Source organism: Psammomys obesus, unplaced genomic scaffold (genome assembly GCF_907164565.1).
Source record: "Psammomys obesus unplaced genomic scaffold, mPsaObe1.curated_primary_1811, whole genome shotgun sequence".
NCBI lineage: Eukaryota > Metazoa > Chordata > Mammalia > Rodentia > Muridae > Psammomys > Psammomys obesus.
In genome coordinates, this window is record NW_026596073.1 from 22,858,086 (window position 1) to 22,876,978 (window position 18,893).

General features: G+C 42.4%; 1 protein-coding gene across 1 annotated transcript; it reads left to right on the top strand.

The window, feature by feature from the left end:
• Positions 1-2,362: 2,362 nt before the first annotated feature.
• Eif5a2 (eukaryotic translation initiation factor 5A2) lies at positions 2,363-17,532 on the top strand. Its single transcript, XM_055626206.1, has 5 exons — positions 2,363-2,418; positions 3,019-3,219; positions 3,741-3,845; positions 15,165-15,296; positions 15,997-17,532. The coding sequence occupies exons 2-5, from the start codon at positions 3,055-3,057 to the stop codon at positions 16,054-16,056; spliced, it is 462 nt and encodes a 153-aa protein (XP_055482181.1). The 5' UTR covers positions 2,363-2,418; positions 3,019-3,054; the 3' UTR covers positions 16,057-17,532.
• The last annotated feature ends 1,361 nt before the right edge of the window (positions 17,533-18,893 follow it).

Consider the following 18,893-nt stretch of genomic DNA (forward strand, 5'->3'; position numbering starts at 1 on the left):
ATAAATATTCAATAAATAGATAAAAAATACTGTCCTCACTAATTTTGGATTCCACATTTGTGGGTTTACATATACACAAAAGAAAACTCACTAGTAACCTCCAAAACAATGTTTTCTGGGTCATCTGTGGATGTGCAGAGATCCACAGAGATCTGAGCGCTACACTTGTCTAGCTGAGGTCAAACACAGCAGTGTTCTCTGTTAAGGTTTCAACGATCAAACTGCACACAGGTGTTCTTTTCGGTCTATTTACTACCATTTTCAGAGCTTTGTTTTCTATTTTGCATTTCGTGCCTTCTGTTGGTGATTTCCCTGTTTATGTTCCCCAAATATGTCGAAAAGTTCTCTGGTGTTTCTACACAATAGACAAGTGTGTCAATAAAACACCTTCAGGTTTGAATTACTGTGCTGTTCGCCACATGCCCAGTGTTAACAATACATATGAGAAAATGTGTCGTTAAGAGACATAAACATGACAATCTCCAGTTAAGAATGAAAATGTGGTCACCAGAACCCACAAGGAACCTAATACTGTCACTCTCCTAAAATCAAGGGCTCAGAATTTGCTACTTCAGCATGCTAAAGACCTCAGGAAAAGGCTCTTTATTTGTTCAATTAAATAGTCATCTGAACCAGACGTGGTGGTGCACACCTATAATCCCAGCTCTTGGGGAGGCAGGGGGCAGGTGGATCTCTGTGAGTTCGAGGCCAGCCTGGTCTACAAAGCGAGTCCAGGACAGCCAAGGCTACACAGAGAAACCCCTGTCTCAAAACAACAAAAGTCATTTGCTTCTACATACAAATTTTATGTGAAGGCCTGAATATGGTGGTAGACAAAGCAGTGATTTGAACTTTAATTCTCTGACTTCAAGCTACAAGATTCACGGCAAATGGCTTCATTTTCCCTGCCTGCCCCCATCATTGAAAATGCAGATAAAGGAGTGTCTGCTGATGGGTTGCCTAGGTATGGCTGGCTGTGAGGTGGGGGGCGGAGGGGGGGTGGAAAACAGGGCTGATGATAAAAATAAAAAGGCACAGGAAATTATGGAATGAGAAAAATATTCTGTACATTGATTATATAACTGATTTTCTTTTTCAAAACTCATAGAACTACAAAGTTTATTTCATATAAATTCTAAATTTAACCTTAGTTAAAACAAAAACGTTAGTAGTCAAGATTAAACGATGGACATGAAACAGTACACTATGCAATTATTTAAACATTAGCGGCAGCAATAAGTAGTAGTAGCAGTAACAGGGAAAGTTGGGCAGCGGAAGGAAAAGCAAAGAGAACGCAATAGCCTGTGGTTCTAATTTGGCTCTTTCACATATTAACAAGAGGTGGAGTTTACTACAGAAGCCGTGTGTTTATTGCTTCTAAACAGCACAAGGGAAATACGTTCTGCATATATGTATATGTGCATACGTGAATATGAGACTGGATTTACCTACAAGACAGCAATACCAAAATCCTCGAACGACAGGAACCGGGTTGTGGAGTGTAAGTTAATCACCTAGATTCTCTCCAAGGTGAGAGAAATGCAGATACGATGAAACCGTGAAAGGAAAGGACACCTGGTAAGAATTTTTGTCTTAAGAACACAAGCAACAGCAAAACCCCAAACTCCAGGGCACACAAGTGCCAGGAAGATTGAAGGGCAGAGCCGAATCTCTGGACACGTGAGTTAGCTCACATCCTAAAGGATTTCCCACCCCTGGAGCACTGCTGACTCTGGCCAGGCTGCACCAGCACCCCACCATAGGGTGTCCGGAGTCCTCTGAGCACCCACAATGCAGAGGCATGAAATAACACACCGCACCTAACACTCTTCTTCGAGCATGGGTCCCAAGGAGGGCTGCAAGCTGTACCGGAGGCTTGAATTAAAGTTCCACTCCATCGCCGCTCCGGACGCTAGGAAAAACCGCGGGATTCGCGAGCTCTAAAGACCACTGAGTGACAGCATCCATGCACCTGCGTGCTAGGGACCGGGTTCGAGCGACCTGGTCCTAACGGCCATCCCAGAGGTCAGCTGAGACCCGAACTGAAGATGAGGATGCATCCCGCCCGGGAGCACAGCGAAGCTTCAAGCTGTCGACTGCAACCAGCTCCGCACGCCGGAAGTGCACTAATCCGCAGCACGTGGGGTTGCCAGGGCGCGCTTCACGTGACTGGGCGGGGACTCGGGAAGCCTGGAGCCAATGGGCGATCTGGAGGCGGGGCCTGTGGCGGGCCAGGGCCTATCCCGGAAGTGTGGCCACGGCGGGGCGGGTCATGGAGGGGCGGGCCGGGGCGGGGAGCCGGGTGTGGGAAGCGTGGCGGCCCCGCCCCGTCTCCTGGACCAGCCGGGGCCACCAGCGCCGCCGCAGCCGCAGGGACCGGCGGACGCAGCAAAGGCGGCGTGCGCTGCGGGCCGGAAGGTGAAGACCTGGGGCCGGGCCGGCGGGGCGGGGCGGGGTCTGCAGCCGGCGATGCTGGGGTCCCGGCGAGGGGAGGAGCCGAGATGCTCTGCAACTAGAGGGCGGGCGAGCGAGGGACCGATGGGGCTCAGGCCCTTCGCCGCTGGGCCGAACCGGGATGCCAGGGCGGCGCCGCTGCGGGTGCTAGGCGCGCGGAGGGCCAGGTGCACAGACCGGGTGCGCCTGTCCCAGCCATCCCCGGACCTGCGGCCTGGCTGACGCCTTGGGAGCCGGGATGGGGTGGAGGTACCGGGCCCTGCAGCCCGGCGCAGGAAGGTCGTGGTTGGGATGGTTGGGATCGGACCTGCTGGCTCAGCTCTGGTGTCGCCTTCACTCCCGGGCAAGCTCCTCTGCGGCTTCCCTCCCCACCTACCACCAAGGGCTGGAAAAGTTTTTAGAGGCCTGAAAGGCAAAGTGTATACCGCTCAGAGTGGGTGTCCTATAAATGCAAAAATAACGGGCCGGTGGTGCTCGGCTTGCTACCTGCCACCCCCCCCCCCAAATGAGACATGCCCCTGCTGGCGTGCCCGTTATTAAAAAGCAAACAAACTTTTTACATAGTTCCCTCAGAAAAACCACGCATCTCCCCAGCCCACCATGGCAGACGAAATTGATTTCACTACCGGAGATGCGGGGGCTTCCAGCACATACCCTATGCAGTGCTCAGCCCTGCGCAAAAACGGCTTCGTGGTGCTCAAAGGACGACCCTGCAAAATCGTGGAGATGTCAACTTCCAAGACTGGAAAGCATGGTCATGCCAAGGTAAGCCCTTCCAAGTCCTCCTCTGGCTTCAACAATAAGATCATTTGTGTTCCATTCTACATCGTGAGGTTTCTATATATAAAATAACTTTTTTTTTCTTCCATCAGTCTCGGGGTGATCAGCTATAATTCTGAATGCTCTCCTTTAGTTGGGCCGTAAGAATGTTGTATTAACTGGAAGCTAAAACTTTCTTGGATCCTGGTGGTCTAAAACATCTTGTTTATAGTTGGAACAAACCTGTTCTTATAGTTCTAAGAAGACCTGGTCTTCATTTTCTGTGGATTCCTGTCATTGAAGTCTGAGATCTGTAGTGCATTGAGTTCTGATGGCATGAAGCTGTTCAAGTTTCAGGTGTTTTACCGCATCTCAGTCCTATGCCACCACAACTTTTTTTTAAAGAAACCAAAATGACCTTGGAAAGAGCTGAAAGAATTCATTACCATCAGGTATTGTGCTCCTGTGTAATGAGTGACATATGTGACAGAGATTAAATGTGTTTCCTGTTGTTCTCCTCTGGTTAGGTACACCTTGTTGGAATTGATATTTTCACTGGCAAAAAATATGAAGATATTTGCCCTTCTACTCACAACATGGATGTTCCAAATATTAAGAGAAATGATTATCAAGTAAGTACTGATCTCCTTACCAGTGTTTCGGAAGTCTGTAAATGCCCTCTTCAGTAGTATTTTGACAAGACTTGAGAGTGGTTTTTCCTCACCAACTACTAGACTCCACTCATCTTCCAGATTAGAGAAATGATTTTTTTATTGTTGTTACTATCTGTGCCCTTTTTTATTTTAAAATAGGGGATCATATATCTTAGGCTGGCCTTGAACTCACCATTCATGCAAGGATGACCTTCAGTTTCTGATCCTCCTGCCTCTGCCTGTTTAGTGCTGGGATTACAGGTGTGTGTCTTCATGCCTGGTTATACTGGGCAGGTGAGCAAGTGCCAGCTTGTGCACACTCTAGGCAAGCACTCTTCCATTGTGCTCCATCAGCAGCCTCCGTTCCTGCATTTTCCAAATGCTGTATTGGACCAGTGGGGTGGCTCAGTTAGTAAAGGCACTTGCTGTCATGCCAGAAGAAGAGATCTGACTCCTCTGACCTCCACAGTGAGCTGAGAAACATGTGCCCACATATATGCATCCACTAGATAAATAAATACAAAGTAAAAATTGAAATGCAGAATTTAGACCAAGTGGTACAAGATGTACTTACTGTGAATAAATCTAATCTTTAGTAAAATTACTATTCTCTCTTGTAAAACATTTCAGGTTAGATAACTCCTTCCCAGGTGTGTTATTTCTTTTCACTGAACAGACCTAACACTTTCAAGACTGGAATTCATATTTCGGCTAACCAAGTTTTTGCATTAATAAGTTTAAGTTAAATCTGATATTCTGAAGTAGGGAAGTAACTTGAAAGCCATAAACGAAGTAAATGGTCACTGAGTACAAAGGAAAAAATGAAAAGCTATATAATTGATTTACCTATATCCACTAACTGTGACCTTTCACTAAATTACACATATATCTGTATGTATATACATACTCACACATATTTACATATATATGTGTATATATATATATGAAACCTTCAAGCTTTAGTCCCAGTTACACCTGGAGATAGATCATGTTTAATGATAGCACTTTGTTGTTGGGAGTGTTGATGTTAGCCGACCTTCTGGATATGAAAGTTCTGACCATAATTAAAGCACTTGAAAGTCTTCCGTTTCTGTCAAATACAGAGTGAAACAAACCTTTCATCTTCTTGAAGCATAAGTTTGACCCTTAGCCTTAAATAGGTCTCTTTCTATACCACTTATGTAGGGTTTAAGGTTGGTATCAGCTGCATTTACTCAGACTTCCTTTGATCCTATCCATGTGTAAACATATATTTCTAGTTTTATTTGGTGAAGAGTTTTTATGTTTTCACTTATGAGTGTTTTCTAGATTGAGTCTGTACAAATTTAAAAGATTTTGATAGTTATATCAGACACCAAAGCAAGGGATATTTGGGGTCAAGTAGGTCTAGCTCCGGCACTTTCTAGCTAGATGGTGTTTTACGAAGTGTGACTTCTCTGGACTCCTGCCTTTCTGTCTACAAACCAGGGTGACGTGCAAGATGGATGAGAAAGTGCGTGCCCATAAGTAGCTGTGTACACAAACAAGTACTTTTGTTCTGCTTCACATTTTCTGTATCAAAATTCTACTTGGCCATTCCACTATTCTGAGATCAGTGACTTTAGATGTGGTGCATGGTGGACATTCAGTAAGCCCCAGCTAAATGAATACATCTTTACTCAGTGTGGCCATGGATAAGATCGACATGTCGGATTAAGGCTAGGAACAGAATTTACTTTGGCCAAAATGGCTTTCTTTTCTCATCCTGACCTGTGAGTGCTTTGAATACTCAGGATTCGTTATACTCAGTAGTTTTTATTCCATGCTTCCACCTGTTGCTCACCTCAGCAAGCTGACACCAGCAGTTCAGTTACTGTAACTGAATTAACAAATCATTGATTAAAGCTTACAGTTTAACGCGAAAGGACTAATTTGTTTTGGGTTTTGCTTGGGTGTTCAGTGAGGTCCAGGCATACTCTGCACCTCACGTGCTTCTGCATGGTAAGCATGGGCAGATCTAAGAGTAGTGCCAAGCCAGACAGTGGCCCGGGCGAAGGCCGAATCAATAGTTGTGACCCTGGCTCCATTTCAGAGTGTCTTTTTGCCGTGCGATTTTTGCATTCTCATTTTTAAATTTTCTTTGAAGTGTCCTGTGCTTGAGGTGTTTGGGAGCCTTCTTAAGCATGCACCCAAGACAGGTGCCTCCTTACTTCCTCCCGTCCCTACCTTAGTAATCCACAGGGCAGTGATAGCCAAGGCTGGTATCAGTCAGTCCATTGGTTCTAGGTCTCTACTTTGACACTACGGTGTGACCTTTGTTGACAAGTTACTTGACCTCTTGTCTCTTTTACTGCATAAAACAGAGCTGTTTGGAGGCTCACTGAGCACGTAGGACCGTGCCTGGCCTGAAGTACTCAGGGTCTGTGGCTTTCCTGTTAGAAAACTGGCATCATATATTTATTTCTGGTCACTCACTTAGGAACTTAGTTGCGCGAGCTTTCTAGCGTGTTTATTGTGCTCGGTGGCCTTCCCCCCTCCCCATGTGCCTTGGTTAAACCCCAGCTTCCATTACTCCCTGGCTGCGTGCAGTTCCTTTGCCTCTGCTGAGTTGAGGGTTCTGAGTGCCAGCTTGGCAGCAGGCCACACTGGATTGTGAACATCTAGTCACGGTAATAACTTTTCCAAACAGATTTGGAGAAAAAAATCCGTTAATATTCACAGATATAATGTGTGTACTCTTAAATAAGTTCAGGATGCAGGGAAGTGTGTCTCCAGACTCCCACTCCAAGACTGGCTCAGATTAGGATTGCTGGTTTTCATTAGTTTTCTCAAAAGAAGTTGTAATTGCCTGGGCTTCTGTGATGGTGTGAAAGAAGAAAATGCTTTCAGACCCTGTGGGGGAATTCCCAGCTTGTTAAATGTGGAAATGTCTTATTTAGGCTCTTCTTTAGAATCATATAGTTTGGAAATTTCTGTTCTGCTGTATACTCTACTGCAAATTAAATGTTACCTGGATTTGCTGCACTTGTATCTGTCATTTAAAGACCATTCCTCATAGGGAAAGCCGCTTAGTACAGGAAAGATAAACTATGTATTATAGACCTTTAGATAGTCAGTGGACTGCCAGAACTATGACTTTTAAATCCAAATTACATTTATTTTGCAGACTGTATGTGTGCCTGCAGGCACTCCTACACACACTCACTCCTAGGGATATGACTCAGGACATGGCTCTTATAGACAAGCACCTTTACCCCTGAGCCATCCCACAGTCTCTCTGTTACAACTTAAAATAGTAGTGTATAATAAAATAGTGATGCTATCATTTCCCTGTGCTTTAAAGTCTTTCATCATTTTTATCTGTTCTGTAAATACCTCCAATTCTTCATGGAACTATTTTTTTCTCTGGGAATGGAAAACCTCAAAATCAGAGGAGCCCAGTATTTTAGGGAGAAGCAGTAAATATGCTACAGGAGCATTAAGGATGGCAGTGAAAAGAGCCACTTTCGGATGCTAAGTTAGTGTTTTCTTCTTACAGGGAAAATAGCAGCATGTAATATACTGTAACTTGTACCAGTACCCCAAGCCCACAAAACCATTACCCAGCAAGTACCATAAATGAGTCTCCAAGGTCAGTCCAGGATGAAAGCTGCTTATAGAGGTGCGTTCATGAGCTGTTGAATTCTCAGGGCAGCATCTCGTTGTCTCATTACTCTGCCTGTGAGTATTTTTATGCAGAAATGAGGCGCTGTAATAAAGACGAGGGATACTCTAAACCCTGGTGGACTTTTAGCAGGAGCACCACAGGCAGGAAAACCAAGTCTGTGTGTAGACTGACTCTACTGCAAGAAACACAGCTCACTGTTTCTGAAGTGTTAGTAAGTACTAGCTGTTCCCAGTGGGAAAACCTGCCAAGTCAGGGACCCTGTATCATGCCTTTCTGTAAAGCTCTCAGTAGTGGTTCTGTCAGCCTTAGAGAAAGCTTGTGTCATTGTGCCTTTTGAGCGAGTACTGAGGCAGCAATATCAAGAAGTGGAATGTCATTCACTAGGAGAACTACCTTTTTATCTAATCGAGAGAGCCTCCTTATAGCTGGCACCCACCAATGGACATCTGCTAATATTTAGAGAGGTCTGTGCACATAGCACTACCCTAACCCTCGTTAACAATTTCCCTAGCTTGGTTTTCCAGCATCCTTGACTTTCCAGCCTGACTCTTGACTCTTTGCCCATATTCAGTGGAAATCAGCACAGTAGAAGTTCTCCCACCCCCCACCATTTGTCACAGCCCTTTTTGCATGGTCCCTCACATTATTTATGCTCACTAAAAACCATTCTAAAATTGTTGTTTTTACCGTCACCTAGTCAGGGAGCGTTCTTCAACAAGCCGCTCATATAAATTCTCAGGGGAGAGAGAAGTGGGCAGTGTGGAAGAACGTGCTTCCTGAGTCTGAGCCAGTACTGGTGCTTTTGAGACGTGCTCATGTCATCTTGTGTATGCTCCTTCTACTTCCTGATGCTGTCACTGTGCATGCCCAACATTATGAGTTGCTGGATACGCTAACACCCCAGTTGATGCTCAGATTATTTATTTAGTTGATAGAATAATAATTTTCAAGAACTTACTCTACCAGGGACCAGCACCTTTTGAGAAGTAGCTCAAGAGTACCAGCAGGGAAGGCAGAAGTTGAAAGAAAGAAGTCTTACCTTGCATAGAGATGGCTGCTTGTTTTGAAATAGAATGTGAAGCCAAATTCAGAAACCAGGACTAAGGAAGCACTCATAGTGACGATCTTTCCCTGCCACCTGTTTTGTATTAATAATACAAACACAGGCAAAAAGAAAAGAAAAAAAAAACCTTCCCATAATCTCCCTCTATATGTTCCTTCTTACTGTGGGCATGTCAATAGCAGGCATGTACATACTCAGGCCCCTGCACTCTTCCTTTCTCAGCCCACTGTGCTCCCAGCATTTAGTAGTTTCAGTGTTCTCTCTTTCTAGAATCCTGCATCTTTTTCCTATTTTACTGTTTCAATTTACTATTTCTGTGTGGGTGTGTGTGCGCGCGCGCCCACACCCGCGCACACGTGCAAACACATGCCATGGTAGGAGTCAGCTCTCACCTCCACCGTGCGGGCTCCAGGAATCAAACTCAAGTCACCAGGCTTCTTCAGGAAGCACTTTTACCTGCTGAGCCTTCTCATTGGCCATGCTTTGCTTTTTGTTGTGAGGATTTAAGTGTCAAAATCCCACATACATATCACCCGGATTTTGTAAGTGCCGCCGTATGCACATAGCATAAAGGCATCATCCACTGGAGCATAGGAAACCAACCAGGGTCCACTCTGCTGAAGAAAAAATGACTTTCTTTTTCCCTGTGACCACCAGCTGGCTTCGTGGTTAGAGGTGAGGCTTTTATGAATTTGCTCCTTCTTTGTGCTGAGTGTTGATGGCTTGATCTTGTGCAGGTCTTACGCAGGCAGCCAGAGCTGCTGTGAGTTCAAGAGCAAGGCTCTTTATGTCTAGATGATCCTATTCCAAAGCAATTATCCCAAATACCTGGCTCCTACAGGCCTCTTCCTCTTCTGTAATATTGCCTGGGCCTTAACCCAACTCTCTTTGTTATGTCTATTTTTGATACAGGATTTCAACAGGTAACTAAGGTTAGCCTTGAACTCACAAACCTCTTGCTACCTCCCAGGTGCCAAGATTAAAAGTGGCCTATAATATGCTTTTGGTGTTTCTTCATATGTTCTCTTTCTCTTGATTATTTTGAAGCTAATTTCAGATACTTCATCATTTTACCTATGTTTTAGTATATATCTCTAAAGACTAAGAACTGTAAACAAAGCCAGATACACTGCCATACCTAAAACAGTTGTGAGTTCTTGGAGAGTGTCCTACCATTCCTGCATTCTCCTAATTGCTTTGTGTTGCTTTTTGTGAGAGTGATAGTTACTGGTTTTGTTTATAGTTTGTAAACTAATGCAAGACCTAAATAAGATCTATGCAATGAAGTTGGTCCATAGGGCTCTTGACTCTGTGTTACTCTGCATTTTCTCCTGTGTCACATACACTAAATGCTTTCTCCCTCTCGTTACCTCTCTGCAGTCTTTTGGTGGAGGGACTGGGTCTCAGGTGTCTAGATTTTACTAACTGCATTTCTTTACCATTTTCATGCTCTTCTCTGTATTTCTAAGATAGAAAGTTCAGTCCGAGTCAGATTTTGTGTTTCTTCTTTGCTATTGTTGTTAAGTAAGGTTATCCATGGGTGAAGTTCTGTACAACTATAAGGAATTAGGTAAATGGATCTTACTTTTCTTGGTTTTGTTTTTGTTGTTGTTTTGTTTTAAAAACAAAGTTTCTCTGTGTAGCCCTGGCTATCCTGGAACTCACTTTGTAGACCAGGCTGTGCTGGAACTCAGATCCACCTGCTTCTGCCTCCCAAGTGCTGGGATAAAGAAGTCAAGGGCATTCACCACTGCCCACAGAATTGTATTTTTTTCTGTAAGGTTATTAGACATATATCATCATTGCCTCACTTAATTAATTTAAAGGAAACAAAGTAATATAATCAGATATTCCTCTATTTTTTTGAAAGCCAGACTGCTTCAATGGGAACTCTTCATCAGTTGCTTTGTTTTTACCTTGAGGACTATGGCCTGTATCTCCTGAGTACATTTTCATGCACATGTGTATACATACACAAGGAAACCAGGATAAATACTTCCCTCTGCCTTTCATTATCAGGGATTTTAATATTTTAAAAAATATTTTTCTGTGTATGTGTGTGCATGTATATACATGTGTGCACAGAGGGCCACATACATGCACCATGATGTAACTGTTGAAGTCAGGACAACTTGAGGGAGTTGGTTCTCCTTCAACTATGCAAATCCTAGACACTGAACTCAAACTGTCAGGCTTGAGAGCAAGTGCCTTTACTCACCGAGCCATCTCACCCTCTCCAGTATCAGATTCGCAGTGACCTGTTCCCAGTCACCACTGAAGCTGACCAACAAACTGATATTTTAATATGAACTCAGGCAACAACACACTTGAGTTTCAGTACATTTCCTTGTGTCATCCATATCGATTTTCAGGTTGTTGTTGTTTTTTATTTTGTTTTTTGTTTTTTGGGTTTTTTTACTGGCCAAAGGGAGCTTAGTCACACTAAGTCCTGAGTCCCTTTGGAATGTGCCTACTTCCTGGTCTTGATAGTTCCTCGTCCTCTAGTAAACGGCTTGTTCCAGATTCCCACTCTGCATGTGAAAGCACCTGTAGCTCTCAATTATTTTAATGAATAAAAGACATTCTAGTACCATTCTGGTCAAGAGTTGGGCACACCCATTGCATGTATTGTAACTGTTCTAATCCCAAAGGCTTTGAGGAAAGATGGCATTTTACACAAAATATACGTGAGATTTAATAGTAACCCCACTGGTTTCTTCCTTCCTTCTTCTTGAAGAGAGTTATATTTAGACTATAAAGATCTTACAAATATAGTATCCAGGTGGTCGACGTTAGTGCCACCATTAATGGGATACATTTGCCTCTTGATGAGATTGGTACTCCAAGAACACATCATTAGATACTATTTCTTCCAAAAACACATTACATGAATTACATGGTAGACCTGACTGACATTCCGTAAAGTACCATCGCCTTGAAAGACGGTTAATAGGACTGCACCCCACTAAAAGAAACAAAACCCTCCTGGCGGCAGTAGCCGCAGGGTGTGTGAGCTGCCGGGTGTTATCCGGAAGCAGGGTCAACAGCTGTTACATTTGAAAGCAGATAATAGATTAGCTTGAAAAAGTTACATAAAAGGGTGTCCTTGTTCTAGGGGTAAACACTGAAGAATGTATATCTGAAAAATCGTGATCTGTGAAGCTGAGTCTCAAATGATTCAGCAAAACCAAGAATGTATAGCAATGTGTTTTATGTGTGTATATACACACATATAAAGGGATACACACAAATGGTTAAATGTGAACAAGGTGAATCTAGGTAAAAGATTTATACTTTCTAAATAATTTTCATAATGTTCATACATATTTGTCTTCATGAGATGCTTATATTACACTTTTTTTCTCTTAAAATATTTTACCTCAGTTCAATGAATGAATTCCGACTCTTAGAAAAAAATAGCACTCTAAATAATTATCGGGACCCCAGTGTTAGGATCTGTGTTTCAGTCATGGTGGCTCTAGGAAGCGTTCATCCTGAGTATCACATTCCACCTTGGGAGCCGCTAACAAGGGCAGCAAACTCTGCCTCATTTAAGCATCTATCCTCAGGTATTTAAACCCTGGACGTGCGCCTGGGGCTCTGTGTTCACTATTTTCCCAGCTACCTCTCAAAGATTTCAGTACTTGGTATTCACTGTGTGGAGTCTTAGGTATTCAACATGTGCAAAGACTTGATTCCTGTGGAGTGGGGTCTGTGCAGCTGGCCAGCAGACCTGCTGAGTGGGGCTGTGGGATGGAGCACTTTGGAACTTCCCCTGTGTGTTATGCTGGCTCATGCGCCCTGGTTAGCGATGTCAGGACCTGTGTGTCTCGCTCCTTTTCTGTGTGATGGTCTGAATGAATGGCTTCTGCAGAGTCTCTTGGAAGTGTAGGCACACTGATGGTGGGACTTGCTGCTTTCCTCATTCCTGTAATAAAGGAGTGTGTGTATCAAGGGGCTGGAGACACAGCTCAGCGGTGAAGAGCAGGCGCTCACTGGCGCCTCTGAGCTCTGTGACCTGCATGGATACAGACACGGGTGCCCACACAGCTACACACAATTAGAAAAATTAATTTTCAAAAGCATATCAAAAAGTATGCTTGTTTTTTAACAGGTTAGATCATGTCCGGGTTTGTTTCATTAATATTATAAGATGAGGTAATGTTAAAAGTCTATATCACTACCACTCCTCCCTGAGGGTATATAGACAGTCAGTGGGCATGAGTTGAAGGAGAGACATTTTCTTCTGTTGTGTAGCCACTGAGAAGGTGTCCAGGTTCCTGTAAATAACCTCTCACCCATGATTCTGTAAGCAACTCTAATGAACTTACCAGTCAACAGGAAATAAAGAAGGCAAGAAAATAGAAGAGGGACTAACTGAGATCAGCTTCATTGGAGGAGTCAGGAGATGGTAACATGGTAAATAAGATAAAAGTATATTATATATTATATCATATCATACCATATTATATTATAATGTATATATGCTGTTTATATGTGAGAATGTTTTGAAAAAAATCTATTAGCAGTGTCCTAAAGACCAAAAATTTCCACTTAACTTTGCTTCTAACCAAATTATAAGGTGCATTATTTTAATAGTGAAAAACTAAAAATAACTTTTATATCACTGCACTTACAGCATATTCATATATCTGTGGTAGGAAGAGGAAAATAGCTCTCCTTTTTCTGATTTGGAAAGTTTCTAAAGCATATTCACTTAAAAACTTACTAAAGCTAAGCACAGTGGCCTGAAATCTGAGTACTCAGGGAGGCAGAGGCAGGAGGATCTCTGTGAGTTGAAGGCCAACCCGGTCTATAAAGCGAGTACAGGACAGCCAAGGCTACACAGAGAAACCCTGTTTTGAAAAACCAAACAGATAGATAAATAAATAAAAACTTACTGTAATACCCCATTTTCCTTAAGAATGCCTCTGTGGCCTCTGAAAGATCGTACCCAGCAGTGTATCAAAGTAGATGCTGAGGCTCATAAGCAAACTTTGGGCAGAGTGCAGGGAATCTTATGAAAGAAGGGGGAGATGAAAGACCTGGACGGGACAGGAGCTCCATAAGGAGAGCAACAGAACCAAAATATCTGGGCACAGGGGTCTTTTCTGAGACTGATACTTCAACCAAGGACCATACATAACCTAGAACCCCTGCACAGATATAGCCCATGGCAGCTCAGTGTCCAAGTGGGTTCCATAGTATGGGAATAGGGACTGTCTCTGACATGGACTCAGTGGCTGGCTCTTTGATCACCTCCCCCTAAGGGGGGAGTGTCCTTACCAGGCCACAGAGGAAGACAATGCAGCCAGTTGTGATGAGACCTGATAAGCTAGGGTCAGATGAAAGGGGAGGAGGACCTCCCCTATCAGTGGACTAGGGGAGGGGCATGGAAGAATGTAGTCGCCCGCCTGTGACCACCAATAGTAACCACCTGCACAAGGGTCTTGGAATTAAAAGAGACAGAGAACACGAAGAAGTGATGCCAAGACAGTGCTCTGATCAAGGCGCCATCTTTATTACAGAGTAAACCACTTATATAGGTTACCAAGTAAACATATCCAAGAAAAACGGGAAACTTAACCAAGCAAAACAGGGGGCTTAATAGGCAAAACAGGAGGTTTAACCAAGCAAAACAGGAGGTGTCCGCTGAAACCAACAGGAATAGCGAGCCAGCATGACTTGCATGCATGTAACCCTCTCAGGTCCAATGGCTACCTCAGGAGGAGATGAGGGAAGGAGGGTGGGATTGGGGGGGAATGAGGGAGGGAGCTACAGCTGGGATACAGAGTGAATAAACCATAATTAATATAAAAAAGAAAAATTAAATTAAAAATTTTAAGAAAAAGAATGCCTCTGTATTGTGTCTGTGAATAGAAATGCCTTGGCAACGCAGAGAGTGATAAGTGATAAGTGATAGTTTAGAGAGTGAATTACATGTGTGTTCTAGGTTTATTACATTACATATGCCTGCATTTTCCTTTTTTTGTTTTTTTTTTTCTTTTTTTTTTCTTTTTTTTTATTTAGTTCTGGCTAGCCTGGAGTTTGCAATGAAGACCAGGCTAGCCTCTGCCTCCCAAGTGCTAGGACTAAAGGCATGAGTCATGTTTGCATTTTATTTATTTATTTATTTTGGTTTTAGAATTGATTTCATAATCAGAAGTAACTAATGCTAGTGAGTATTTCACGTACATTCTTTACAGAATAGTTGATAAACACAAGTGGAGTCCATTTGAAGCAGCCAGACTGAAGTACATTCATCAAAGTTCCTGGTTGTAAGCAATGGCACTAATGTTGGCTTAATAAAAAGCAAATGTGGATAGCCTCGTAGGACCAACAGATGCCTGAAAGAACAGACCTGTTACCACACAGCAACCCAGGGACTACCAGAGCCCAAGAAATGAGAAACATACCATGCACACTGATGCCAGGGCGGTCAGACCAACATGCCCCTACAGCTGTTCTTAACAAATCTGTTAATGTATTGGTGGGTTCTTAAACTAGTGTGTGTTGCGGATGCGCTATGTAAACCTCACAACAGAGTGGCTGTGCTCTAATCAGTGTGCCCCTGTGATCTCTTTAATAGCTCATATGCATTCAGGATGGGTACCTCTCCCTGCTGACAGAAACCGGTGAAGTCCGTGAGGACCTTAAGCTGCCAGAAGGTGAACTGGGCAAAGAAATAGAAGGAAAATACAATGCAGGTGAAGACGTGCAGGTAAGACCAACTATGTCTCAAAAGCATTTTATAAAACTTTGGCCCTGAACAAGTTAGCATAAAAGTCTGTATGAGCAGACTTCAGCTTCCTGAACCCCACTGGTCTGTCTCTCTGCACCTTGCTGTTATTTGTGCATTTTCACCTCCAGTAAAAGTATTTTTCCTCTGTTCACACACATACACACAACAATAATATATAAAAGAAATTAAAAACCTGTGAAATATAACCTTAAAATACTGCTAAAATATTGAAATTATCTCCATGAGGCAATTTTTCTTGGCACCCTTAAAGACATCTGACCAAAGAAAGAGCCTCAAGTTTGGAGGGTGTTTGGTTTCATTTGTTTGTTTTCCTTCTTTCTTCTGGATTGACATGGAACTCCATGCTTATTTTGGAGATCTACCTATGATTTTAAGAAACAGGAAGGAGGGAAGGAGGAGAGAAGATGGATTCTTTGTTATAACTCTCAAAAGTATAACATGGATTAAATGTTGATAGAGTGTTTCCAGTTTACTTGGAAGTTGTCCTGAATTACCATCTAAGGAATTCTGCTCCAAAAAAATCTATCCAGAAGATGGGCTAATTACTGTAGATTAACCCTTTCCCAATTCAACATAAAAAGACCCACAAGTAAACAAAAGGCATCTTTTCTGTGTATTACCTCCTAAGTAACTCTTTGCTTGCCCCTTCTCCTTCTAGGTGTCTGTCATGTGTGCTATGAGTGAAGAATATGCTGTAGCCATAAAGCCCTGCAAATAGGACCATCAGCACAAGCAAGTCCATTAGATCTGGATCTAGTTGTCCCAAAGCTATGGCCTTCATAAGCAACCTCATGTTTTATTTTTGTTATGTTTTTCTTTTAAAATCGTGCTGGCTTAGTTTTGCAGGCAGTTAGTAATTTAAAAGAACATATCAAGATGTATAATTTTATAAGTATCTTTTCCTATAACTTTCCTGTGGTTTTCACTGTGTGACCATAAGAAACAGATACAACAGCTTTAGTAGATGTCACTTGTCTGAGCAAATCACTCCTGAACTTAAGTGGTTAACAAACCAGGGTTTTAAATCAACAATGTAGCATCTAGTGGAATGGAAGTATCATGCATTTTAATTGAATTGCTCTGTGCTGCTTTCAGAATTAATATCTAGAATTCATAGATTATAAAATGGAATCATCAAAGCTCCATGCTCTTTGTGGCCAACACAGGTCCTGAAACTAAACTCCTGTTATCAGAAAGTGTATTATCTTGGTGATCAGGTGTCCCATGTATTTCCTTCATCGTGTTTTTCTTTGCCCAACTGGTGGCAGAGCTACATGGTTTTGGTACCTGTTGTGATTCACAGAGGGAACTGAATAAGTCTGAGCAAGTCAAACAAGTAGCAAAGAAGACACAAGGGCAGTGGCAAAGCAGGAGTTAAAACTGTAGGCTTTATTTAAGACCTTTGTATCAGCATGCAAAGTAGAGGGAGCTCCGGTTATATTTTTTGCTTTGGGCTATGTCCCTGACCTCTGCTCCAACACAGGAGGAGTGACCTTTGCCGGGGCTCTGCACTGCTCCCAGCCATAACACCCAAATGGTCATGTTGGTAATCTAGCCCTTCCAGCAATTTTTAAGTAATTTTTTTATATTAGTCTTTTATTGGGAATTTTTAAGTTGCTTTGGAATTCTTGGCTTTAAATTGATTTGTTAAATGTATGTACACTTTTCTGACATGGAATAGAAGTAAACCATAGAAGAAATATTACCTTATTTTCAGTGTGTATGTACTGTTTTATTCTCTTGTGACTTACTGTTACTGATGTGAAATATAACTAGGAGGGGATTCTGTGAGCTGGATTATTTTACTGTGTTGTAGGTGATGCTCCTCCACTTATGTTTAGACTTTTGGATTGTGTGTAGATTGTACCCAAAATCATAGACATAGTTGTGGGTTCGTGAGGAACTGACAAAATCATAAGTCACCGGACTGGAGTGCAGCTTAGAACAAAATCCCTCTCAGTAACACCTTGATTCTCTCAGGTCTCTTCTGTCATGCCTAGACCCTCAAGTTCCTTTGTTCCCATCTTAAAGAAATGTACGACAATGCAGCCAGTCTAATCAGCAACTTGAAATAGATTATAAATGCAAGGTCCCAAGATTTTAATTGCTTAATTTATACGCAGTTTTAAATCTTGTCTTGTCCTCCACAAACCAATCCAGAAAAGAAGCAAGACACTGTAAGAGAAGTGCCAGGAAGAGACTTCTGAAGCACAAGAATACTCAAGTTGTAGCCAGCTGACTTTAGTGTGATCTTTTAGCTTTTGCCTGTGCGAAGCACAATTAGGAATTAGGCTAAATTCTTCCAGGTATCTGCTCCATGCTGCGTTAGATTTCTGCTGTGTGGATGCGTATCTTGGTGGTACTGATTGCCATGTTACCGATGGGAATTCCCGAAAGTTATTTCTCTCTGCTGTTTTCTGGTCATTATCTTGCCATTTAGTAGCCACAACTGTGTTTTGATTTCATATTTCTTCAAGAGTAGCATGCTCTTATTCTTCCTAACTTACCAAACTTCATATGAATCTGTTTTTCATTGTAGTGTAAGCGTGTAGACAAGAGCAATGCACCTCTGTTCCATACCTTGAATGGCAAAAGCTACTTATGCCTAAATATTTCATTTTAAATACTATATAAGTGTACATACTCCAACATGTAACTAGATTTTAAAGATACAGGACTCTTTATTTTCACATAAGTCAATAGATGTTTCTCTTAAAGCAACATATTTCATTTAGTAAAGCTTTATAAATGATATTAAAGGGAAGCAGGGAACATATATTTTTAACATAAATCAGAAATCATTTCTTGACATTGCAGAACTGTTAACAGTCGACTCCTCGTATTTGTTGTACTTTTCGTAGCAGATCCGGATGTAACCACAGATTTGTGTCTGTACACGTTTCTTTCCCCCTTTGCCACGTATACAGTATTACAGGCTGAATTTTTTGTTCTAGCATAACAGGCTTAATTTCTACTGTGAAGATTTTGCTACATTGGTCCAGTTGTGTGCCCTCCGACCTAGGTCAGACCCTTGCAGCGCTGACTCGGCCTCTGCATTCTTGATGCCCCTGGGAGGCTGCAGTCACTTGAAGTGGTAAACCAACCAAGCTCCTGACTGTTCCCCTTCCTAGAACAGATTTCTGTACCAGTGCTTTTGGTTAGTGACCAGAACTCTCGCAGCTGGTGTGATATCTTTAGGAGAATGTGCTGCAATACGATGTTTAGAAAATTTGGGGACACATGCTTTTCATTACCACACAGTATGAATGTGTATATAAATACACATAGCTTTGTTTTTTTTCTCAAAGTCCTTCAAAGTCAGTACTTAGAAGTACAGTACTTAAAAGTACTGTAGTCTGGTAGTGCCTCAAATGTTGGTTTGTTTGGTTGGTTTGGTTTTTTGGTTTTGGGTTTGGTTTGGTTTGTTTTTTTTAATTTTTAAGTTTTACAGAACTTGTTTTTGTACTTTTAAGGCTTCTCAATTAGATTGTTTGTAGTTGAGCTGGAATTCAAATGCACTGTTCTCAGGGCTGTTTGTGCTAGGAGCTGAAGTGT